The sequence below is a fragment of the Camelus dromedarius genome, chromosome 26, assembly GCF_036321535.1.
Source record: "Camelus dromedarius isolate mCamDro1 chromosome 26, mCamDro1.pat, whole genome shotgun sequence".
In the NCBI taxonomy this organism is placed as follows: Eukaryota; Metazoa; Chordata; class Mammalia; order Artiodactyla; family Camelidae; genus Camelus; species Camelus dromedarius.
The window spans coordinates 13199444-13225521 of record NC_087461.1 but is presented as its reverse complement, the minus strand read 5'-3'; the positions used below and the strand labels follow the sequence as shown (position 1 = coordinate 13225521).

Here is a 26078-nt window from a genome sequence, read left to right as displayed (position 1 = left end):
GGAGGAAGGATGGAGTTAGGTGGAGAGGAAGAAGAGGACCATCCTGCCTTCCACCCCTCCTGCAAGTGGTCAGCCAGCAGCGCGGCCTCACTGAGTAACTGAAGTGGCTTTTTCATAGTTACATGGTTAAAAAGTTCTCAAATGTTACACCATGCTCCAAAATAAATCTTGGGTTGGTTAAAGATTTAATTGGTGGAGAATAAATGCAAAAAGCAAAATAATAGTAAACATAAACATAAGGCTGAGCAACAGGGAAGTGTCAACAGGCATGCGGAAACACTTTTTCATTTCATCTGGAGACCATGCATTGGTTTCTCCTAAGTTTGCACTTAATGACTCATATTGCCACAGTCTCTGAAACCACGAAAGCAGCTTTCTGCTGTTTGCACCTGCTAAATTCCATGGAGACTGGCTGGGGCCCAGAGGGATGCAGAAAGGAATAAACTGAGGAATAAGGAGATTCAGAGTTTTTAGAGAGAGCCCTCTGGGGATGAGGCCTTCAGCATCCTGAGGTTCCACGCCACTCTAACCCCAGTTGCATGCAAACATGATTTTCTCAGAAGCAAGTCTAACTTCTGCAAATGACCTGAACTGCTCAGCCAACTAGCACTAACATTTTATTTTACTTATTTTATTTTATTTTAATTTTATTATTTTATTTTATTTTATTATTTTATATTTTATTTTATTTTATCATTTTATTATTTTATTTTATTTTAATTATTTTATTTTTTTATTTTTTATTTTTTTGGTGCCGAAACTCAGGAATGAATAGCACTAACATTTTAAAGGAATCCAATGCTGCCCACAATCAATCACAGAGTTTTGTGAAGCCTGGGGCTTACACATGCGCACTGGGCATACTGGCAGGCGGGTGGGGTGGGGGAGGGCTTCCGGACCTCCAGGTGCATGCGCAGTGACGCCGGCTTCGAGGCGCGCAGGCGCACTGTGTTGCCAGGCTATCGTTATTCCCAACCGAAAGATTGCAAGCCGGGGAGCTTCAACTGCCAAGATGTGCAAAACCGCGGTGGCTTACCTGTAGCGCCAGTGTTAGACTCAGGAGGCGGTGAAAAGCTGACGGGGAGGTGAGCGGTGTCTGAAGCCGGTAGGCCCTATGATGAAGAAGATTTTTCACTTCGGGAGTAGGAAGGGCGAGTCGCCCTTGGGCTCCTCCACAAGCCCCGGGAGAGACAGCAGGAGCAGCGGTAACTCCCCGCCTAGGTACCATATCCGAGACAAGGATCTCAAAAAGATCCATAAAGCTGCCAGCGTAGGCGACGTGGCCAGAGTGCAGCAGATTCTGCTGCTCAGGAAAAATGGCTTGAACGACAGAGACAAGATGAACAGGTAACTGAGGTGGCGGGCTGGGGCCGGCCGGGTGGGGAGGAGCCCGGGGCAGCCCCACCTGTCAGGTTTTCCTCGGAGGCTCCTGGAAACCCCTGCAGGGTCCAGCGCCCAGCAGACTTTCTAGGCGGGAAAAGCTTTAGCTGGTTTTGGACTCATAATTCTCTTTATAGAGCACTTTACTGACAGTTTTTATATGATTTAACTGCAAAACAGTGATAATAAAAATGAAATTAAGCATAAACATAAAATGGCATCTTATTTTTAATGTACACATTTTTATACCATCATGTTATATATTACAGAAAAGTGTGTAATGAGAAAAATAATTCCCATTATGATAGATCAGCTTCTGGGATAAAAATTCCTCGAATACAATTTGATATCTGTTTTATGTCAGTGTACATACACATTTGTACATATGTTTTTTACTGAAGGACCTTAGAAGACAACTTGAAAGTGGGAAGATGGCTGTGTTATTGAATCGGTGGACTCATTTTCTTAAAATGTATAGTCTTCCCATATTTATCAACTTTACGTACACCAAGTAAACATGATCTTAAAAATTTTGAGTTACACATGCTGTTTTTAATTGTTGTGATGAAATTCATATTTTTGTGTGGTAGACAAAGCTTTGCCCTTCTAGATATGAAAATGTGCTGTAAATTTCCAAATTACTCATTTACTAACAACTGGAAAGACAGATTGATGAATGGAACAGAAAATGCCCAAACATCCAAATATATGTAAGACTTTAGAACTTGTTACTTAGCCAAAAGTATGTACACAAATGTGATGAAATTTATTTCTGAGCATTTGTATTGTGTGTGAAGTTCTTCCTTTTTAAAAAGGCTGTAATTTGTACGATGAATATGTACAAAAATTCTAGTGAATGTTTATTATTCATGAAATAATCCTGAGAAAGAGCAGGAATATGATTCTTAGATTTAAAAATTCTCACTATTTTTTTAAAGTTTTTTTGTTTTTGAGTAGTGGTATCTTCAGATAACTTTTAGCCTCTTTAGAAGTAAAGGGAATTCCTTTTATCTGTGCTTGTAGATTTTACTAGGTATGTATTTAATTACATACACATGTTTTGGATTATACGTAGCTTTATTACATGTAATATGTAAATGATTATAGATTAATCATTTTACTTTAGTTGCATTCTTATGGAAATAAAAATAGTAAATATAAATTATTATTACTATTGCAAAAGTTTGTAAAGTTTTTGTTGTGTCCTTATGAAAATAAAGTCAAAAATAGCAAATGCAAGTGATTGTTATTATTGCAAAAGTATTATTATAAAAACTGAACCCTCCAACTATATTTCTTCATTCTTTCAATCCATTTATTCATCAAATATAACTTGAATACCTATTATGTAGTATACAGACTCTACTCAGGACCCTTCGTCTCTCTCTCTCAGAGCCCTTTCGTCCTTAAAAACTTCATGTTGCGCCCTATGAGCAAGATGAGACCTTAAAAACTGAAGTATTAACATTTCATTTCCAGTTGAAGCTTTTCCTCCCTTCTTTCAAACAAAAGCTTGTCTGAAGGTAGGAAATTGTAAAAGATAACCTTTACCTGCCCTTTTGAACATTTATAATAGTATGAAATATTATTGATCGTTGGAAATGTTTGATTTCATAACAATGTATAAATCTAAATGTTGAATAAAATGAGCCATCCCTATTCATTTGAATCCTGAATTTCCTTTGGTTTAAAGTCTCTTGGAAATCAGAGTAAGAGTGACTTTTTCAAAAATTCTTGTTTTGTTTTATTATTTTAGTTCTCTTTCCCCATAATACTTTAAGTTTATAATTTTTAAAACTGAAGTATACTTGATTTACAATATTGCCTATAATGCTTTAAGAACTAAAATTTATTTAAAAGCCACTCATGTAACTGGAACTGCAGTAGACCGGTTGTGTGGATCCTTACTTCACTTACTGGAAGGCACCGTGGGTTGTATGATGCCGTGCTATTTTATGTGCCAATAGACATTTTTTTAAATGCTGCCAACTCACAGATATAGAGGACAAACTAGTGATTAACAGTGAAGGAGGGAAGCGGGGAGGCACAATATAGGGGTAGAGGGCTAAAGGGTATAAACTATTAGGTTTAAAATAAGCTACAAGGATATATTGTACAACATGGGGAGTGTAGCTAATATTTTATAATAACTACAAATGGAGTATAACTTAAAAATGGAGAATCACTATATTGTACATCTGTAATTTATGTAGTAATGTTATACATCAACAACAATAAAAAAGCAACATGAGACAAAAAGACATTATGATAATTAGACAAACAGGAAAAATGAGAAACAGTAAAAAAAAAAAATGCTGCCAACTGTGGTTGTAAGACATGAGTTTTAAATTGCCTTCCCGTGTCAGAGATGTTGAGGAGTGAGAAAATGAGCATGTTAGAATCATTGAAGTATAGTGTTCTCTCTCATCCTTGCAGCAGCAAAGTAGGTATACTATCATTTTACTTAATTGAAATATTGTCTTTGTAAAATAGTAGTAACAGTAACAATTCTAATATTATCTAATGATTATTGAGTTGTTATTTGTGCAAGGAACTGCTAAACACTTTGCATGGCTTCTCATTTAAGCATCACAGTGGTGTCCTGTGAGATAACTACTACTTCATCCCCATTTTGTTGATGAGGAAATTGAGGCACAGACAGGCTAAGTGACAGCTAATAAGTGACAGAGTTAAAGTAGAAGTCAGACCCAAGTTGAGCCGAATCTCAAGGTCATGCTCTTCCTGTTCAAACGGTTGTTTTTCCGTTAATGTGCTGAGTAACAATATTGTTCTTTTTCCATAAGAAAAATATTTGTTTTAAAGGGGGTAGTAATAGCATGCTGTTGAATATTTACAGTTATGTGAGTAATTGTATGTTTGAACTAGTACACTCTAATTTCCTAAAAAGTCCTCTCATGTTCGTAGGACTGCTCTCCATTTGGCCTGTGCCAATGGCCATTCAGCAGTGGTGACTCTCCTGGTAGAGAGAAGATGCCAGCTGAACCTCTATGACAATGAAAACAGGACAGCGCTGATGAAGGTTCGTAGCGGCCAACTGTGTCCACGTGAGATGGATTCGATGTAACTACTTAGAATAAAATTGAATTTATCAGTTTTAAATATAATGAACTGGTGGAACTTGGGGAATGTTGACTTGGAATGCCTAACACTTACAGTCTGTTTCTTGGCGTGATACCAACAGGCCATACAGTGCCAAGAAGAGGCGTGTGTGACTATTCTGCTGGAACATGGTGCCGACCCAAACCTCACAGACGGTAGTGAAAACACTGCTCTCCACTATGCTGTCTTGGCTGAGAATACGTCGATTGCAGCAAAGCTGCTTTCCTACAATGCCAATATTGAAGCAAGAAACAAGGTATATCTCAACTAACTTTATTTATAAAATATTTGAAATACAGGTGTTTTTAGCTGTCTTTTTTAGCTACAGGTGTTTTATTTATAATACTATGTATACCGTATATATCAGGCCCTGTTACCATGGAAACATCTCCAAAACCAAGGCCAAGGGCTTGAGAAAGGTGGTGCCCACAGAAAGGGCAGAGCTCTGTCTCCCAGCCCCACTTCTACCCCAGAAGGAACAACTTCCCATTAGGAAGTCCCTGGGAGTTGGTAGTAGGCTCAGAGCCTACAGGAGACAAAGGCCTGGGGGGAGTGAAGTGATGGGGGCTGCTGGGGTGCTACTGGGGATGGGTGAGAGGAGGAAGGAGACCCAGTATCCAGCAGGGGGAGCTGGGTGAGTGCATGTGGACAGGGGAGACAGCAGGCCACAGGCCCTGAGCACCCCAGGACACCAGGTTCTGGGATTGGGGCAAGTGAGGTCAGGTCATGTTTGCCAGCCAGCAAGGGCATTCACTTGTGCTGGTGGCCACTTGGCCTGCCATGTACCCCTTGGGGTTTTCAATGCTCAGCCTCATGTAGCTCCTCAGCAGGGCTGTGGCTGTAGGTGGGGAGCAGGTGATGGTGAAGCTGGTCCTGCTTTTTCTCCTGGATATTCATTACCTCCAGATGCTGAAGCCCTGCCAGGAACTCCCTCCACTCACATAGTAGGAGCAATTTTATGTATTTGGAGGCTCAGGAATTCCCTGAGTGAAAATATTTGGAAAGGACTTAGTTGTCTAAGATTTTACTTTTAAAGAATGTTATTTCCAAAGAAGCATTAGAAGGTACAGCTTTCTTTTATTTGTTTATGGCAGATATTTATGAAAACATTGCATTTTTTGCAGGTAAAAAAATTTTTTTTTCAGATATTTTTTCCCCACTCAAAATTTTTTTCTCATTGGCATACGAATACAAGAAAGCAAAACTTGCCCTGGAAATAAAATTTGTCTTAACACTCAAACAAAACAAAAGCATTTTATAATATAATCAAAATCTTGCTGCTGTGGACAAGTTTCTACTTTATTAAAAAATGATTTTATATAAAAATGATTTCTCTCTCATTGTCCAAGTCTTCAGAGGAGGAAAAGGAGAGAGCAGTTGAAATATTCAGGCCAGTTTGCAAATTGGGCAATTGGGCAATTCCAAGAAGACATTTTTGTTTTTGTTTTTGTTTTCCTTCTGTTTTTGTAGTGAGGGAAGCTGCTCTTCAGTTTTTGGGGATAATCATTCTTATTTTGGGGAAGAGAGTAAGTGAATTGTAAACTTGCTGAGAGATCAGTTTTAGGAGGACTCTGAGGAAATCAGAATGGTGGTAAACAGGTGGTGATTAAGTGGGAAGTAAGAGAAAAGAACAAGTAATTAAGTGAACAAATAATTAAGTGACAAACAAATAATTAAGTGACAAACATCCACTTAGATAAGAGTCTAGACTTGGCTCTCAAATCTAGAATGTCTTGGTGAGAAGTAAGGAATGCATAAATAATGAAATCAAGTTGCATTCTGAATTTACTAGTACTTGTTCTGTTTGCCCAGGACAATTAAATGCAGTTTTGTTAAGTGACTTTTTATCTCTAACACTTTTCTTTTTTTGTTCAAATCCTCAAATGAGAGAAGGAACTGGCCACGTGGGTAAGAGATGAGACTAAAGTGGTTGGTTGTCCCCTGCACTGGTTCTCAGCTTGAATTGTGCTGGTGAACCATGATCCCTGGGAGAATTTATAAAAAATTTACAAGCCTAGGCTCTCCCTTGAAGATTTTAATTGAATAAATCTAGTAAAGTCCTGGACATGAATATTTAGAAATATTTCTTTGAGATTCTGATACAACCTTTGGTTGAGAACTATTGAATGGATACGTGTAATACATGTAAATTCACAGATCTCAAAAATAAGGCATCTCTAGAAGAGTGGGACTTGGATAGATGTTACTTCCTTCAATGCTCTCCTTTCCAACCATATTAGCCTGACTTTGATCCATCTCTTCCTCTGTGATTGAGAAATTAAAAGGAGTATTATTAACAATATCTGTTGGCTTGAAGAGTAACTCCTTTTCCTTATTCCCAACTCTTTGGAGACACGGCAAACCTGAAAATACACGTGGGCCCTGGATATGTTCAATTTGTGTCAAGAAATTGAGTCAAGATTTAGAATTTAGGAGACTCATGCAGAAATCTGCATTTCAAGCTTCTCATAAAGAATCAAATCTGATCCCCCTTGAGCCCAGGCTCCTGTGTGGTCTGCCTTGCAGAGGTGGCCCCTTCTCAGTGGGGCGTGTGTTCTCTGGTTTGCTGTCCTCACCTGGGACCTTCGCTTACTCGGGTCACCTGCGTTGCCTCTGTAAGCATTTGAGTTTATGATTTCTGTTTTACAGTGTATTTTGATAAATATTTCAAGATTTTAAAGACAGTATATTAATTAATAACCTATTTCTTATTTTATAATAATCTCTTAAGAATGGGATGGAATTTTTCAAATCAGAATTTATAAGTTGGTTTTTAGAAAACTCATTTTTCTTTACACGTACATGTAAATCATCATATTCCCATTGGAATGTCAGCAAACCTTATGAGGTTAGTCATGGTTATAGTTGGATAGGTTATGTATATTGCAGACAATATTATATCTTCCTCCTCAGCGTGGTTCCTTAAAAATGCAATAGATTCAATAGCTAAATGGTTCTCTCTGGAGCACTGTTTAGAGTGTTGGGAGTAGTAGGTGAGCAGTAAGGTAACTACAGAAGGCCTGATAGACACTGCGATAGAAGCAAAGATTCTTGGAACCAGTAAACATTTGAAGTGAGTTTTAGAGAATGACTTCATGATTAATCTTTTGAAGAGGTCAAGGAGGAACATTTTAAAGAGGAGCACAGAGGGCTGAGGAAGAAGTGCTACTTTTTATTTACTTTATATTATATGTTTAAGTTCAAAGACTGTTATGAGTTTTTAAATTCAGCTTTGAAATACGTAATTTTGTACATTATCAACTGTTTTTGCTGTTTTACAGGATGACCTCACACCACTTTTACTAGCTGTAAGTGAAAACAAACAGCAAATGGCAGAATTTCTTGTAAAGAAAGAGGCAAATATACATGCAGCCAATAAGGTGAAAAGGTACAGTAGTTTGTTCTTTTTTTTTTTTTTTTTAAACCTTAGTGTTGTTCTAGAGTAATAACAGTCAGAAATATTAACTTAATAAGAAGAAGATTGACTTAGAATCAACACATCCTCAGTTAGGTAGAAAAGCAATTATTCTGCCTGGGTGTCACAAAGAACAGTATGTAGCAGGATTCATCTTCCTTTATAATACTGACTGATGTTGTTTGCAACCTGATTTTTTTTGGTCATATGATCTTAATAATAGTTCAGGGATCTCATTTTAGTTTTATAAAGTATAGACTCTAATTTTAATTTACCTTATGACATAGTATTAGATTTCTTAATTCTTTTATAATAAATTTTTAACCTCTACCTTGTATATATTTTTGTCTTAAAAGATGCATATTAAACAGAGAGGAATTTGTTTTGTCTTTTTGGATGACTCTGCTTTAAATTACTTTCTTTGAAGGATACTGATGTTATTAGGTTATCACTAAGTGAGTATCACTAAGTGATTAATTATTACCAGATACTGTGTGCTCATCAGTTTTTATCCTTTTTCATTTCTAGTACATTTTGATGTTTTTATTTTTAATTGATAATGTTAGAAGGAAGAAAAATAGCTCTAATTATTGAATAAACATTCCCTTTAAAGAAGACAAGTCATTGGTGGGTGATAAAGAGGAAAGAGCTGGGCTTTAGAGTCAGACGAGGTTGAATTCCCAGCTCTCCTGCTGGCCAGGTGTGTTGCCTGGGGGACATGACTTATTACCAACCAGTATGTTTCCTGACACGTAAAGGAGGGTCGTAGTACATCCTTCGAGGGTGGCTGTGCCTAAGAAAGACCATATGTAAACTATTCAGGTTAGTGCTGGGCACGTGCTTCTCAGTGTGATTAACTACAGACGTGACTATTTTTGCTGCCATTTTTATTCATATTACTGTTTTCAGCCTGCAAACAGCTTCTCCTTACCTGACCTCTAGCTGATTTTAAAGTATAATATTTCAGACTAGGGAAGAAACGGGGAATCCTTTGTTTAAATCTTTACCTACTTGAGATAAGTGACCTCAGCATCCTTTCTTGTCCATCAGAGGGCTTTAAATTAGCAACTTCTACTTCGTGCTACCCAAGTGGGACAGGAGGCTTCTTTTTTGTCCCTTCTTTTTGGTCTTGGAGGTAATTCACACTTAAGCATGTAAATGGTCAGTTCTACAGGGATGGGCAGGATATTAACTTGGTAAAATAGATCAAAGTAACTGTTTCAGTAAGTTAACTAAGTTCCTAAGGGTGAGGTTATCTCTGTGTTATTTTTGATCAGCGCTCATGCTTGCTGTAAATTATGAATCACCAAATGTAGTCAGGCTTCCTCTTCAGAAAGGTATTAGTGTCTCTTCTCAGGATATCTATGAATGGCTGCAGAAGAATATGCTCTTATTAGTAGTTTTAATATGTAAATGTTTATACTAATTATTATTTCTAAACTGAGGTTGAAGATGACCTGTTACTTGATACGTGACAGGTGAGAGTTCCTAGTTGGGTGCAGGCACTTTGGGGATGGCAGTAAGACTCTCCACATCATCAGCTGGAAACCAGCAAAAGGCCAGACTAGTGAGATGGAGCAGTGGGCACAGGGTTCTTTATCTCAGGCTTTGTAAGACCTTTATCCTTAGGGATCCTACTGTTCTCCATTTCATTCCAGTGTAACCCCTGTGCATGGGGTACAAGTAACGTCACATCTCTGATTTTTCTAACTAGTTATTTGGATCTTGAAATGTTTAGTTGAGCAGAAAATCCTGTATTTTCCCTTGGGGACTTTCTTCTAACTCTCCATCTTGAATTTTCCAAGAACCTAAGGGATTCCCTAAGATCAAAGTGACAATCCTCTTCCGCAAGTCATTGGGGCGGGGGGAGGCCATTCTAATCATTGTGTTGCTGCAGTGTTGGTACTAAAACTGGTCTTAACAGGGTCTCCTTGGCAGGTGGGTGTGGGCTCTGGACGTTGCTCTCTAAAGACCTTTAATAAAATCATTTTAAAAGAAGAAAAGAAAAAAGGAACTGGTCCTGAAGTCAGATCATGATTGAGCTCTGCCCCTGGGATGCCCTTGCTGATCCAAATTCTGCAGTCTTCATGGTGATCCACATGTAGACTTCAGGGTGACAGCTTGATTAGTTCTGATACATAAGCTTATATGAGGTTATATATATATATATATATATACACACACATATATATATATATAAATACATTTAGCTACAAATTATATAATAGCTGAGGTGCGTGAATTATAAACCATGAAGAAAGAACAGCTAATCACCATAATTAGTAGCATTTTTATAAAAACTGCAGCATTTAAATGTTACACCCATGTGAAAACACACATTGGTTTTCTTTGGGATTCTCCAATAGTTCCAGCATTAAAGTTCAAGAACAAATTATTCCACTCTTTCACTATTTCTCTGAGCATTTTGGGGTATATTATCTCATTAAATCCTCCTAATACTCTTGTGAAACAAAGCAGTAAGATTCCAGTTTTATAGAGGAAGACTCTGAGCTGAAGAGAAGCAACATTTCCAGGAACAAATAGCTGTTGGTTATAGAGCTTGGATTTCTGAGTTCCAGATACTTTCCATATGTCAGGCTAACTCTAGGTAATTTCCTGAGCTATACTGTCCTCAGTTCATGACTACTTCACCTTACTTTTTTTTCTCCTTTAATTACATGCTAAATAAAAAGTTTGTAGAAGCTTACAAATTTGAAGAATTTAGGACAGTTGAAGTCTTGCTATTAGCTCTAATATTGTCTGAAATAATCTAAGATTTAATATATTTGGTAATTGCTTTTCATATTAGTATTCGAGTAGTAATATTTATCACACTTTTTAATACATAGCAATCACCAACTGATTTCCAAATACAAAGAAGAAAAGAGACCTAAAACTCCTTCTCAAAATAGCAACCCAGGTAAGGCTTCTGATAGTAAATTACTCTTGGTGGTAATCCAAGTTAGGGGTCCTAGCCTACCATAGATAAAGAAAGTAAGAGAGAGGAAGTTTTGATAATGAAAGAGTGGTGAAAAAAACCAGTGTGTAAATTTCATGTATGTTTTTATTTTTTAAAGTAATTTCTTTCTCAATGGTCTAGTATTCAGAATTATTTAAGAAGTTAATTGTAGGCAGTTTAAAATCTGAGACAGTATTGTCTGAAAAGAAATTCATTTATTTAGTCATGCCCCTGAAATCCCATATTATATCTTTGTATATAAAAAGATTTTAAGTTTGTACATTTCCTCTATAATCACATTACAACAAGTTGGCCTTGTTGTAGAACTGGATCTTTAATTTTTACAACAAGTGGATTACATTTAGTAAATGAATGTTAGTTACAGTGATTAGTCTCACTAAAAAAGTTACTGTCTTTAAAACTGGGAGCTCAGAAATGCCTTCCTGGTGCTATAAACAAATGGCAAACAATAAGAAATGCAAAACTGAGCCAGTGTGCAGCATACCAATAAGAGATTGTTTTTTAAAGATACCTAGTGACAGTACAGAAGTCAAAAAAAGCAATGCCTTGTTGAGAAGCACTGGTTACTTTTCACATTATTATACCAACAAGGTCCCACTCTAACCAACTTAATTCCTTTTAAGTCCAAACAGAATGAGGTATGTTGACTTCATGAGAGCCAGATGTCTTCTTCTTTTTTATTTTTTTTATTTTTTGGATGCTTGTCATGATACTATAATTTTCTTAGAACAAGATTCTCTGTTGCCATTAGTTAAAGGATTATCATAGTAAATATTCAAATAGCCCAACTCAGGACTCAACAAATTCTAATAAAATCACAGAAATGCTTCACATGAACAAAAACACGACTGTGTTGCCTAGATGTGACCCCTAATGCATTGTTCAGTCTGAACTGTATGAGGACACCTTTAACTTAGTAGACCTCGATCAAGCAAAGAACTTCTGGTGGTTGGGTTTACAAGTTGTAGGCGATACAAAGATGGAATAGACAGAGTTTTGGTTTCCAAGGTGCTCATAATAGAATAGAGTTGTCCCTGGTTAATGTCTGTATTTTTTTAAACAGAATCTTCAAAGAAAACATTCTTATTTATTTGTTAATTCATCCACTTAACAGGTGACTATCAAGTGTCTTTTAGGTACTAAGCACCACTCTGATATTACAGACTGCAAGCAGGTCAAAAACACAGTTCCTGGCCTCTAGGAGCTTATTACCATCATCAGTTTTTATGATTTGCTGTACTATATTCTGTGCTTACTGTGTCCCAGAGCCCACTAGGACTTTGTAACTGTCTTTATGTATTTTTTATTGGTATTTAATATGTGCCAGATACTTTAAGTCCATGGTGAGGAAGGGAGTTTTTTAGAAGTGGGTAGGATGTCAGGTAAGCCATGCAGAGCGAGTAGAAGTTTGCCAGGGAAGGAGGCAGAAGGGCAGTGATTGGTAGGAGGAACATCTTTCAAGATTACATTTAACAGAAAGAACAGCAGTGCAAAGGCTAAGATGTATCGGTGAACTTTGCAGGATCTATGAGTTTCATTTTGTTGGTGCAAAAAGATGCTGGGGATTGTTGAGAATGAGGTGACTACCTAGCTCAGGCATGCTTCTGAAGGCCTTTCTAGTACTATAGGAAGGAGGAGGAGGTCTGCTGTAGACCTTGGGAAATTTATCAGAATGCTTTCAGCTGCAAATAATAATAGGGGACCTAAGTTACAGTGGCTACAACAGGAGCCAGGGTTGTTTAGAAGGTTCAGTGATGTCATCAGGATCCCAGATGATGTCCTGCCTTCAGCTGTGAGGTTGCTGGTGTTTAATGTCTCCTTTCCTGGTCTCCTGATTGGCAGCAGCTCCAAGCATCATATTCTCACATGACAGTATCCAAAGACTGGGAAGGCTGCTTTTCTCTACATGTCTTCTTTTAATAGGAAGAAAATCAAGAAGCTGACAGTAGACTTCCCCCAGCATTTTATTGGCTGGGTTACATCACATGCTCATTCCTAAGCCAGTCACTGGGAAAGGAAATGTAGTTACTGTGATGACCTTAGGATAATCATTTCTCTTTTTGGAGCTGGAGAGAGGTCACCTTATTGTATATTGGGACAAAAAACATCCAAGTAAAGTTGCAATTGTCTAGCAAGAATGAAGGAGAAGGAATGGTTGGTGGGTTGGGAGCCAGCAGTATTTGCTGCAAGGATTCACTGGGGAACTTTGAGCAGAGGAGTAAGATTAGATTTGAGTCTTAGGGCTCTCTGGTTATTTCATAAAGCAGAGATCTACAAGCTTTTTCTGTAAAGGGCCGGAGAGTCCATATTTGAGGCCGTGTAGTATCTGTCTACTCAACTCTACCACTTTGGTGTGAAAGCAGCTGAAGCCAGTATGTGAGCAAATAGGGATGGCTGTGCTCCGATAACACTAGACTGACAAAGCTGAATGGCAGGGTGGGTTTGTCCTGTGGGCTGTGGTTTGCTGACCCCTCATATAAAGGATGGAAGTCTAGCAATATCATGCTATTAAAGTTGGACATTTTCAATTTATGATATTGATTCTACTAATGATACCATTTTTTTTTTGTCAGTCTCATAGAGTTTGGTTAGGATTATGGTCCTTGTAAACAGCAATTCACTTTTAGGTGTCAAATTTTGATAACTATCTTTTTTTTTTTTTTTTTTTGTATTTGATAAATATAAAGGAGGGGAAGTGGTTCTTATGCATTAATTGCCTACCAGGAGTATACTCAGTACTCACTCTAGTGTAGTCTGCAGGTGTGGTCCCAAAGGAATGGTTTTTAACAAAGCATCAGTCTTAATATTTTTCATATTCTGTATTTTTCTATTGCTGATTTTAAATGTATTTTACTTTTTCCTTTAATAGAAGATTTAGTGGATGAGAGTTCTGAAGATGACTCTTTAAGCAGGTAGGATTTTATGGGTTTTTAAAAATTATGTTGACTAAAGGAACACAGAAAAAAGAAACTTAAATGTTTGTTGAGTGTCCTACTCTGGGTTAGACACCATGTTGTGCACTTCACATTTGTTACCTCCCACAGTCATCACAACAGCTTTGCAGAGTAGCTGTGCTGTTGTAGCTTACTTTTAATTATTTAGGCAACTGTAGTTCAGGGAGGTTGCTAGTTGACCCATGATTCCATGGTTAACAAGTAGTTGACCTGTGACTTCACCTTCAGACAGCCTGGCTCCCAAATCTGCTTTCTTGTACCTCAGCATAGATTTTTGTTTGTTTGTTCAAAGAAATGAAATCACTCATTTTTATTGTGTATTTTTGCTCAAAAGGCTTTCCAACAAACCTGATATTGATGATTCGTGGCCTTCATCAGATGACGAAGACTTAGATTTTGCTCCCAAGGTAAAGTGCTTTCTTGTGAAATTATTTTTTCTGCTCTGAATTTAGTTTTGTGTAGCATTTACTCTTAAAATTTAGCAGCAGTCTGCCTATCATTGTTTTATGTTTATATTGGAAAGTTGGTCAGAGTAAACTGTTCCGTAAAAATATGACTAGTTTTTTTTTTTTTTTACTTTGGTAAATACTGAAGATGGGGCTGAAGAACAAATGAACTAGAAAATATATAGTGACAGGAAAATTGTATTGGGAAAAGTTTTCCCACAATGGAGGAAGTATGAAATTTGGTCAAGGATAAGGAATCTTACTCTGACTTTAAAACCATAGTGACGTGAATTTTATAATACTCATGCCTAAATGAAATCTTCAGTGCATACAGTTACTTACTGTAATAATCATGGAATTTTTCTGGGGCCTTTCAGTTCCAAAACTATATAGCCTATAGCATCTAGTTTTTTTTTTTTTTTTTCTTGGATATTTTATATTTTGGCATCATAAAGTTGTTAGGAGAGAGTTTTTTTTTTTTTTTTTTTCCCCTCTCTCTATTTCTATCTTTGGTTCTGCATTAAGACTAAAATAATAGTTGAAATTGTAGAAATTTAGAAACTCAAATTGTTTCTCAAAATCCATATTTTAAAGGGATTCCTCTGTGTTTTCTAAATCATTCCAATGACTATAGTCAAAACTCTTCATCTAATTGAACAATACATGTTTCCCCTAAAATAATAACCAGCTCTCAAAGCAGAGACACTTAATAACCATATATAAAACCTACAGTTTCAGAATTTATTTTGTATTATAGTTTAAAAAAAATGTGCTCAAAGTCCTTGTGTCACATTCTAAAATTTCAAATTTCAGGCCCTTTGTAGCACAGTTATTTAAACATTCAGTTTATAGCCCCTGAATCAGTATAAACTGCTGGAGTTTAGGGAACATAATTGTGCATAATTGAGCACCTAGAATAAGGTCTTAAATGTAAGAAGCACTTAGTATTTTTTGAATGTGAATGAAGAGACAAATGGAATTCTGTATAAAGTTACAGGTAGTATAATATGCATACTATATCATAATTAAATCTATTTGAATTCTAAAATAAATAATAAAATAAATTTATATTTCCTTTGTTTAGGTTGTAAAAGTTCAGTTGTTATGATGAGGAAGTTTGTCATAAATAACAAGGAAATAAATAAGAAGTATATGATATATAGGAAAAAGGTTACAGTTTTTTTTTTTTCAGTATCCACCAATTGTGAGCTTAGAATTTTATATTAAAACTTCTTAAGCTTCTTTTTAGCCCCTTCTCATGTTCCCTTAAATATATCTTTTCAAGCCATGTATTCTCCTTAGAATTCTGATTACCAGTTCTTTCTCCAGGTGGAAAGTTTTTAAAAATCTTTCTTTAAAATCTTTTTTTCTCTCTGTCTAGTAACTATTCACAGCATTCAGGTAGTGAGAGATGACCATGTTCAATTGAATGACATTTTATTATGACAAAATTAAACTCTTTATTATGGCAGCATTTATAAACCAATAGTTGTAGAGTGATACAAACCAGTATTCTTAGGGATATATTATGAACAAATGTCTCTGTCTTATATATAATATATATTGACTTATTTATAAAATTTGCTGAAGAACAATATATATATACTTACATGTATAATTTATATATTTTTTCTATATAAAAAAACATAAAATAGAAGCTTTTGTTCATAGTATGTCCCTAACAATACTGATATATCACTGATCTATTATATATAAATGCTGAAATATATATATTTCTCCACATACCTTGTTATATTTGATTTTCCTTTTTTTCTTGCCTTAAGTTTGTCCTTGATGAGTCATGTCTCATTTTTTCTTTTCTTCCTCCTCCCCTACTTTTTTTCTTTTTAATGATTTATCCTTAACATAATTTTTCTTTGCAGAAAACACTACTTCAGTGTTTGTTCCTTCAGTCCATCTCGCTCTGCCTCTGTTGTGAGCTTATTTGGTTATGGCTTTCTGTTTACTATGTGTGTGACTTTCATTCATGAGTCATTGCTCCTCAGATTTACTCTTGTTTTTATTCCTCTTTCTTAGAAGGAGCTGAATTTGAACAATCATTTGCCTTTAGCTTTTTGACGAATGGAATAGAAGTAGCTTACACTGTTTGCTGTGCTAACTCATCCAAGTAAGATACTGCTAAAAAGTAAACTCTCATATTTCCCCCATGAGAGATAATTCACACATATATAAGTCATGCAAGCACATTTCAAAATATAACAATTACTTTAAATTTCTTAATGTTAGTTTTTTCAATAGGACTCTAAACTATCAGGGATAAGTTTTTGTTCTAGATCATTTTGGTCAAGAAAGTCATCTAATGGATACCATATTGTTTGTATAATAATCAATGAGGGGTAAGGAAAGTAACATTTTGGGACTCCTGAGGTCATCTCTCATAATCCTCAACCCATGAGAAGATGTAGGTTGGTAAATGTCAGAACCAGGATTTGAATCCACATCCAAATGACTCCAAAGCCTGTGCTCTTTGTGTTAGATCATATAGAAATGCGGAATGTTATAATTATTTTATTCAAGTTCATACTTGTTATTCTTAAAGCTGTTATTTTCTTCTCTAGAATGTCCAGAAACCAAGTTTAACAAAGCTAATTTATGCCTGTCAGCAATCCAGGAAAAATAGTAAGTTATTTGAAGATTTTGCTCCTCATGTTTTCACTGATTTGAAATTACAGATATTTTCATGTACCCTACCTTGTTTTCACTATAGTAGAGGCAACATATGATGTTTTGAGACCAGGAACTAGCACCTTCTTTGAGGACAATAATTCTGATAGTAAAAATGAGGATGTGGTTGGAACCTTTCCCAAACCATCAGTCAAAGTCCCAGGCTGTTCTCATCCTGCCTGCCCATCACCAGAACCTCTTCAAAAACCTCTCAAGTCTTTGGCAGGCCTTGGTCTTACAAAGGTCAGTTGTTTTGTTTTTAACTTTTTCTTCCTGTGCTTTTTTCACATACCATCCCCCTGATTCTTATGATGATGAAAATGACCCCATACAGAAATGGAAGTCCTCAAGATCACGATAGAGAACAGTGTGATAACAAGAGAGATACATGTGCAGGACTGAGATTTGTAAAGGTCGGTGGCAGCAAACAGTTCTCAAGTATGCCACTGAGAAAGGAAAGAATTAGAAAGCAACTAGAAAGAACAGCTAGGTGAATATGAAGATGGGGAGGAGTACAAAGGGGAAGGATTCATTTAAGAAGGACAAAATGAATATAAAGATGAATGAGGGTCAAGATGAGAGATTTTTTAAAAAATTTGTTTATTTATAATTTTTTTGGTGGGGGGTGGTAATTAGGTTTATTTATTTATTTTTAGAGGAGGTACTGGGGACTAAACCCAGGACCTTGTGCATACTAAGCATGCAGTCTACTACTTGAGCTATACCCTCCCCCCAACACTGAGAGAGATTATTATACAAACACAGCAGAAATAGTGGGGTTAAGTGACAACAGGAACTCCACATTATAAAATAGGATCAAGATTATTTCAAATTCAATATAAGAAAAAGTCAGGTCATGGAAAAAAGTGTTCAGACTCTTCTGAGTGACATATAGTTGATTTTTATGAACAACAAAAAGAAAATTTGATCCTCACTCCCCCCCCCCCCTTTTTTTTGGTTATCAAAGTTAGTTGGGTTTTTTCAAATTGAAATATAGTTGATTTACAATATTTTGTTAGTTACAGGTGTACAGTAAAATGATTTGGCTATACATCTATCTATCTATCTATCTATCTATCTATCTATCTATCTCTAAATTCTTTGTTTTTAAATTCTTTTCCATTGTAGTTTATTATAAGATATTGAATATAGTTCCCTGTGAAAGTTAGTTTTATTTTGAAGTTGTTTATTTTTTTTTTAGAAATCCTCACTTTTAAATTAACAAAGCAATGTCTTATATTTAATCTAGCAAATTTTGTCTCTGAATTCCATTTCCAATACCTGTGTTCTAGTTTTCCAAGTGTCTTATTATGCTGTTTCACACCTCTATCTTTGGCTTAGGCTGCCCTTTCTAGAATCCACTTCACATCCCTCCTCTGTACTGAGTCTGTCTTTTAAGATACAGTCCGGTCTTCCCAGCATTCCCTGAGCTCTCCAGATGCAACAGAATCTTCTCTCCTTTGTGCCCTTACTGTATCCATTCACTTCAGTTTTAGAGATGTTGAATTATATTTGTCTGTGCTAATTTGTTTTCATGTATCTCCACCTGTCCTAGAATATAGAGCAGAATCTGTCTTTTATGCATATTGCCAGCTTCTCCCAGGATAGTGCCTATGATTTTATAGATATAGTAAATATTTGTCGTCTTCCTGATTGACTGAATGACCAAGTGTAGGAATATGATGTTTTCTGAAGTTGGGTTTTTGTTTTATTTTGTTTTGTTTTGTTTTTATAGGAAGGAGCAACAAAGCCAGAAATTGGAAAAAAAGAAAATGGTACTGAGACTATTGAAAGTGCTCCACAGGGGCAAACAGACCAGAACAAATTGACCTCTGTTGATGGAGCACACAAAAATAACAGAAGTGGTAAGTCAGTGAACATCTATGGATTTTTTTCTATGATTAAAAGCTAATATAAAGGAGAGGGTATAACTCAGTGGTAAAGCACATTCTTAGCATGCATGAGGTCCTGGGTTCAATCCCCAGTACTTTCATTAAAAAAAAAAAAAAAAAACTAGTATAAAAAATCTGAAGTGTGTAGATCCAAATATGATATCCATTTCTTTTTAAGTGTTTTTCTTTTGCCACCTTTTTTCATAAGGAGCCCAACTGCAACCAAGTTTTTCTTCCAGAAAATGGTTCAACCTTCTGAAATTCGAGGGGAAAGTAATTAGGTTTATTCATTTATTTATATTTGGAGGAGGTACTGTAGATTAAAGCAGGACCTTGTGCACGCTAAGCATGCGCTGTGCCACTTCAGCTCTACCCTCCCCCCTACAGTGGTAAATGTCCTCATTAATGTATCTGTGACTGCATTTCATAGATATGATGTCAGCATTAGGATTAGGAGAAGACGAAGATATAGAATCACCTTGGGATTCTGAGGTATTGTCTTTTATTATTATTATTATTATTATTATTATTATTAATTATTTTAAAATATAAGCATTGAGTGCTGTTAAAACATAAATGGAGAGATACTTTGACTTTACTTTCTCACCTTTGCATTTGGCCATCAAAATTTTTTTCTAATTTTTTTTAAGCTACAATTAATAAAATCATTCTGTGCTAAATGTCATACTATTGCATAGAACACTTCTGTTAATTTTCAAGACTCATCTAATGAAACTAGTGTATATGGCAAAAAAAAACCCCTGAGGCTTAGAAGTCATAGGAAATTGGTTTGGGTTTTGAAGTGTAGCGGATTTATAATGTTAGTTTCAAGTGTACAGCAAAGTGATTCCGTTATACAAAAATATGTATTTTTGAAAATGTCCTCTTCTTTTGTCGGGAATGCAAAATGGAGTTAGGCATTTTGAAGTTAATTCTTTGTTGATATGTGCATGTGAGTCAATATTTTGTCTGTGAAAATACTTACTGTGGCTTTCCACGCTCAAGTTTAGAGTCAAGAGCCAAATGAATATAAAAGATGGCCTTGATCTAGAGAGTGCATGTGAAGTTTTCTATTTAAATGTTTGGGTTTCCAAGATGTGCTTCTTTTTTTTATTATTATTATTTAATTATTTTATTTTGGCAGAGTGAGGTAATTAGGTTTATTTATTTTTAGAGGAAGTACTGGGGATTGAACCCAGGACCTTGTGCATGCTAAGCACAAGCTATACCCTTCCCTTGCTTCTCTTATTTTTAAGTCTAATTGCTTTTAAAGTAGGAATTTAAAAAGAAAATAAGGTAGGAAATGTGGATATTTTCTTAGAAAGAGATTAGGAAATCTTTATGCAACTCATTGTTAATATTAATTTTAACAGAGTATCTCCGAGAGTCAACCACTGAAGTATGTTGATCATTTATCTGGAGCTGCAGGTCAAGGAGGAGACAATATATTAAAAGGACAAATAGAAGGTAAGAACTATTTTATAAAAAAGTCATTTAACAGAATGTTGATTTAAAACATGAATTCTGATACATTCTATCGGCCAAAGAAAATCACCTGTTGTAATGTACAGTGAGGAAAAAGATGAGAAAAGGAGGTAAATTGTATACTTTATCAAGTGTCAGCAACAGATTAGAGTGCTGTTCAAGAAGCTCAATTGTTAGTTTCCTTTTAAGATGCTCTGTGACCTGAGGACAGTCAGGAAATGAGGAGGAGGGAACGAGTGAGTGAAGTATGAGAGGCAGAGAGGAGGGGAATAAATGAAGGAAAAGGAGGTGGGGGTCTGTGGCAGAATAGTTCTTTGGAAGAAGGAAGAGAAGAGTATTTGAAATGTGAGATGGATGTGAAGTGAGTTTCTTCCAGCACTAAAGCTTGTCCGAGAAGCACAGCAGAATGTTCCACTCCCCCGTCCCCCTCATCATTAGGAAGGCAGTGAGGACTGTGGTACCTGATCAGGCAGAGCTGGGTGTACCTGCCATGGTTGAGCACAGGCGTGTGTGGTCAGCTGTAAATGTCTGGACCTTTGTGTCGTGCAGCGTGTTGCTGCCTTATAGGATGGTGTCTCATAGGTCAGCAGAAGAGAGTGGGAAAGAGGAAGAGAGCAGGGTGCGTTCCGGGGAGGTCAGGGGAGCTGGAGCCTGGTAGAGAGTTCGTTGGAAAGTCTGCAACTTCTGATGCAGCTTTTGGGAAGTGTTACAGTGAGGCATTTGAGGCTGGATTTCAGAAGGATCAGTTAAGTCCAAGTGCTGTAGAAGCAGACTCGGTATAGGCCAGAGTTTCTCAAATTTTAATAAGTCACCTGGGGACCTGATGAAAAGTGCACATTCTGAGCAGTGGGTCTGCATTTCTAACAAGCTCTCAGGTGATGCCCTTGTTGCTGGTCTTCAGACCACGCTCAGAGGGTAGACTTGTGTTTAGGGGAATCTGGAAGAAGAGCAACTGGGGAGTTCAAGACATAACAGCATCAAGGAAAAGCATGACTTTGCTTTTCTTCCTGAGCACGTTTATAGCCAGAGGGAGGCAAAGACTTGAAGTACAAATTAGAGATGTAAGATACTGCTGCTAAGCAGAGAGGAAAAAGAAGTGGTGGAGATCATCTATCAAAAGAATAGAAAAGGGGAACAATTAAGACCACAGATCTAGAGGTACCTTTGGAGGGGAAAGGATACAGTGAAAGGCAGGAAGGAGGAAAAAAAGGCCGCAGGTAGGTGATTTTGGAATTGAGGAGGAAACTTGAGAGAACTCCTTTTTGATGGCATCAGTATATTTGCACTGAAGCAAGATTAGATCATTGCCACTCCAGAGAATGCTGGAAGCAGGAGGGGGGCTAGAATTGGGGTAAATCACAGCCACAACTCCTATCAGGCATCAAAAATATATGTTGCATTGGTATTTGTTTTTTAAATGAGATTAATTTGAATATAGAAATATTGGCTTTTTTTTTTTAAGGATAGCTAATTTTTTGATAAGATAGTTGTTTCACAAAAATCCTTCTAAGTATTAGCATGATACAGCAAACCAAACTAATTTTGGAAACAAAAGAAATTAATAGAATTAATTCCCTAAATGCTAATATTGTTACTTTCAGTAAATACTATGCTGATTTTGAAATATAGAAGACTTAATATCTAATAATTCTGTGGCAGTTAAATTTATTTTTTCCTTTTTGATCATTGTATTTCAATATTGAAAACTTAATGTACATTATTTCTTAGATGTGTCTTATATACCTTCTTGCATGAGTGGATCAAGAAACCTTATGATGGCTAAACTAGAGGACCCAAGGAATGTAGGCATACCAGTAGCCCACATGGGTATGGAAAAAAATGAATATTTTTATGAGCTATTATTCTACAAGTGTGTATCCAAGCTGATCAATTCATCACACTTTGACGAGAAGTGAATTGCACATTCAAATGAACTGCCATCACAACTGTGGACTTCCTAAATTACAAGACAAATTGAAGAGCATGATAAATACTTGTAGTCTAATGGTGTCAATCGCATTAAAGATACGCTGTTGCATTTTACCATCAGCTTTCACATTTGTCTTCTTGGAGCCATGATTTGTTCCTCTGATTAAAGCTCACTTTTCTCCTCATCAATCAGCATGTTCACATTAGTATATGTGCACTTTTCTATTTTATAAAGTCATTTGAAACATAATCGTACTTTTGAAATTTTAACTGCATGTTTTGTTAAACCTATATTCTTGTTCTTTATTCAGTATCTATAATGGATTCATATTTCGGTCTTGTTGCTGTCCTAACTGCCCCTCAAAAACAAAACACCAAAACCTAATGTATTAATTTCCAAAGCAAGCATGAGGATTGCGCTCAGTACTAACTCTGCATGAATATATAGTTGGCTTTCATATTTACATGTAATTGATATGTGTCCCTTTTGGCTTTTAGATTCTACTGAAAAATATCCCCACTTGAAGGTAAGAACTTTTATACTTTTATCTTGAATTGTTTTTTAATGGGGTACTGGGAATTAAACCCAGGACCTTGTGCATGCTAAGCAGGCACTCTACCACTGAGCTAGACCCTCCCCCCCTTGAATTATTACTACAGATTGTATCAAATGTATATTATTTATTAATCAGTTTGTTTCAAAACCCATTCAGTGTGCAGTTGGAGTGAAGGATTCTGTTCCTAGTAAAACTGGAGGAATGAAGGATTTACAAGCATCCAGATCAGGTAAATTTTGCAGTACAAATTTAACTCTGAAAAGAAGTAAATTAAAATATTTGAAGTGCTCACAGTCTTCTCATTCCTAATCCTTTTTGTTTTTCTCACAAGTGTAATTGAAAGATGTGACATTAAATAAGGCAGATGTTATTATTGGTATCCTTGTTTGAAAAAAGATATTTACAAGCATGAGAAAAATAGACTTTTAAGATGTAAGCTTTAACTCAGATGTTTCTATTTATGTTGGGATACACTAAAGTTCTCAGTTTGGAATCCCTATACTTAGGGACTCTGAAAGATTAATTATTAGACACTAAGATTTTTCCAGTGTTTTAAAATGCTTAAATGAATTCTGACCTCTACATAGAGCTTCACTTGCTAACATGTCAGTCGTATTTCAAATTTAATAATTTCATTTTAGTATTGTTACATTGATGATGTTTATTTATTTATTCATTCACTCAGGGAGGTCCTGGGGATTTAACCCAGGACCTTGTATATGCTAAGCATGTGCTCTACCACTGAGCTGTTTCCCTACCCCCAAAGATCTTAAGCCAACCAGATGTTTTGATTAGCAGAGTGTGTGTGTATGTGTGTGGTGTCTTTGATTATTAAGAATGATGGAAGTAATTAATCATACCTTAATATTAGGTAGACATAATCTTTTAGAACAGTAATTTTGAAAATTTTTGGCTTTAGGATTTTTTTTTAAAGTAAAGTGAGGATTCATTAAGGCATGGATAGTACACTCTCAAGGGGAGAGCAGGCAGGCTCAGGTGAGCGGCTGCCTGGATTTTTTTATACTATTAAAAAATTGAGAGTTCTGAAGAACTTTTGTTTAAGTAGGTTGTATCCATTGATGCTTACTATATTAGAAAATAAAACTGAAAGATTTAAAATACAAGCACACACAATCACACATTCCTTTTAGCCATCAGAGCTATGATGTTATCACATGTCATGTCTCTGGAAACCTCCACTGCACACTTAACAGAGAATGAGAATGAAAATAGCATTGAGTATTAGTGTGAAAATTGTTTTGACCTCCTGGACTCCCTGGATGGAGGGAACTTGGGACTTCAGGGCTTCTCAGATGACACTTGAGAACTGCTGTTTTAAACCATATACAGGGTTCATGGGTGTGAAATGATAAAAGGGCCCTTGTGATGAAACGAGCTTTAAAGTTTCACTTCTACATTTCTTGCCTTTTTTTTTCTTTGACTTGTCTTAAAAAGTTTAAATCTGACAATTTAATTTTTTTTAAAAAGGAAAATATTTTTGTTATATATTTATTTCCTGTCTCATGGTACTCTGTGCTCTTTGGATCTAGTTTGTACCTAGACTTATGCTATTTTTATATGAAAAAAATTAGTCAGTCAAGGCTATCCTTATGTAAATTTATAAAGTTTATCCAAGGCTTAAGAAACAAGTCCTGAATATACTGGTACACTGAGGAAAGACCGTCTCATTGTAATTAAAGTAGTACCATACATTAAAAGATTTTTTAAAACCCATGTGTCTAGAACACAATACTGTCATGCATATTTAAACATCCAGTAAATGGTTAGACATAAGTTTTGTTAATAAAAAACTTCATATGTTGAAGAATCATAATTATTCATAAAGCGCTTATGGAGTATAGAGATTGATGAGTGAATCCAAGTAAGTAATACTAGAAAATTAAAAGTAGAAAAAAATGAGAGACAGTAGTTACCTATATTAACAGCAATGACATGTAAAATACAATAAGCTGTGAAGGAGTAGTGTGTTTGGAGGAGAGGAGGACGTGAGGCTGCTGCTCTGGAGAGAGAACTGTGTTATTACTCATGTTCTGATAAATGGAAACTTTGTTTTCAGACTTTCCAGACTGGGATGCTACTAGTTTGAGCCTCAGTAATGAGACTTGTCAAACAGCCGGGCATTTGAAAGTTGATGATAAGTGTCCATTGGTATCACGATCAATGATCACAAATCAGTCAGCATCCACAGAATTGAGACAGATGACCTTAATAGATAAAGACAAGATTAGTATTGGAGCTGTGTTTCTGCTAGGGCATTCAGTGCTCCCTGACCTATGTGAATCACAGCTGCCAGAAAGCAGAGAAAGCAAAGAAGGTAATGAAACAGCACAGAGAACTAGTAGTAGGCTACCTCTGCATGGCTTCACCATATTCTGACTTTGCAGAAATCATTTTGCAGCAAAATCTCCTTTGTGTTTTCTCTCTTTATGTAATCTACAACCAGACAATACCTTTTAGCATGACATTTGCATCCTTCTTCTGACCAAAGCAATGTGATAAATAGCAAAGAAAATCAGGAGAAAGTAAATTCATTTCATTTAGGCTAGTATTTAGTATACATGAGATTGGGCAGCAGGGTTATGTTTAGAACTTTGGGACTAGTAGGGAAATCTAGGTAGACATCCAAAGATTCAAGATATGGTGTCTTAGCTTTATTTTTACCTAGCTCTGAATTTAAAAATCTTAGTTACAACTGTATTCACTGTAACAAAAAAAACCTCTACGATTAAATATCAAAATATTTCTAGTATTTTTTATGACTGTCTGTATTTTAGAAGTGGCTTTCCCAGTGGTAGTGGAATTTGCTACACAGGACCTCCTTCTTAACTGTGTCCACATGGTATATCAACTTTAATGGATTAATAGGTCACAAAGGATATTGGTTTTTAAGGAGTCCTTTATCACTTAAAAATAATATATGGAATATCAATTCTAATTCTGCTAAGATAGCCAGTCTATTGATTAACCACATCTGATATGTGTTCTACTTTATAGACCAATTAATTTAGTGCCCTTAATCAGTGATATGATCAGAGCTGTAGTAAAAAATCGTACAATATTATTTTTACTCCTATAATTTCATCTTCTTTTCTTCCCTTACCTGTAGAATTAATGTCATATTTACAAAAGATTCTCAATTATCTCCTACAGTAGTGACTACAAGCTATAAACTCACAGTTTTTTTTTAACCAAACAAGTGACTTGTTGACTCTTA

The 26078-nt window shown here is 36.0% G+C and overlaps 1 protein-coding gene across 8 annotated transcripts in view; it reads left to right on the top strand.

Moving 5' to 3' along the window:
* Positions 1–915: 915 nt before the first annotated feature.
* The window catches only part of ANKRD26 (ankyrin repeat domain containing 26), a 73955-nt gene continuing 48792 nt past the window's right edge, over positions 916–26078 (top strand). For 5 of the 8 annotated variants that reach the window (XM_031444647.2, XM_031444650.2, XM_031444648.2 and 2 more), the window contains exons 1-15: positions 916–1347; positions 4306–4420; positions 4583–4756; positions 7782–7888; positions 10765–10835; positions 13765–13807; positions 14184–14256; positions 16875–16935; positions 17024–17223; positions 18716–18845; positions 19303–19364; positions 20246–20339; positions 22086–22184; positions 22785–22813; positions 23000–23072. In XM_031444647.2, the coding sequence (XP_031300507.2) occupies positions 1115–1347; positions 4306–4420; positions 4583–4756; positions 7782–7888; positions 10765–10835; positions 13765–13807; positions 14184–14256; positions 16875–16935; positions 17024–17223; positions 18716–18845; positions 19303–19364; positions 20246–20339; positions 22086–22184; positions 22785–22813; positions 23000–23072 (1564 nt within the window). In that variant the 5' untranslated portion in view covers positions 916–1114. The remainder of the gene's footprint in view (positions 1348–4305; positions 4421–4582; positions 4757–7781; positions 7889–10764; positions 10836–13764; positions 13808–14183; positions 14257–16874; positions 16936–17023; positions 17224–18715; positions 18846–19302; positions 19365–20245; positions 20340–22085; positions 22185–22784; positions 22814–22999; positions 23073–26078) is intronic. The other 3 variants (XM_031444652.2, XM_031444653.2, XM_031444651.2) reach the window with 1 other exon arrangement.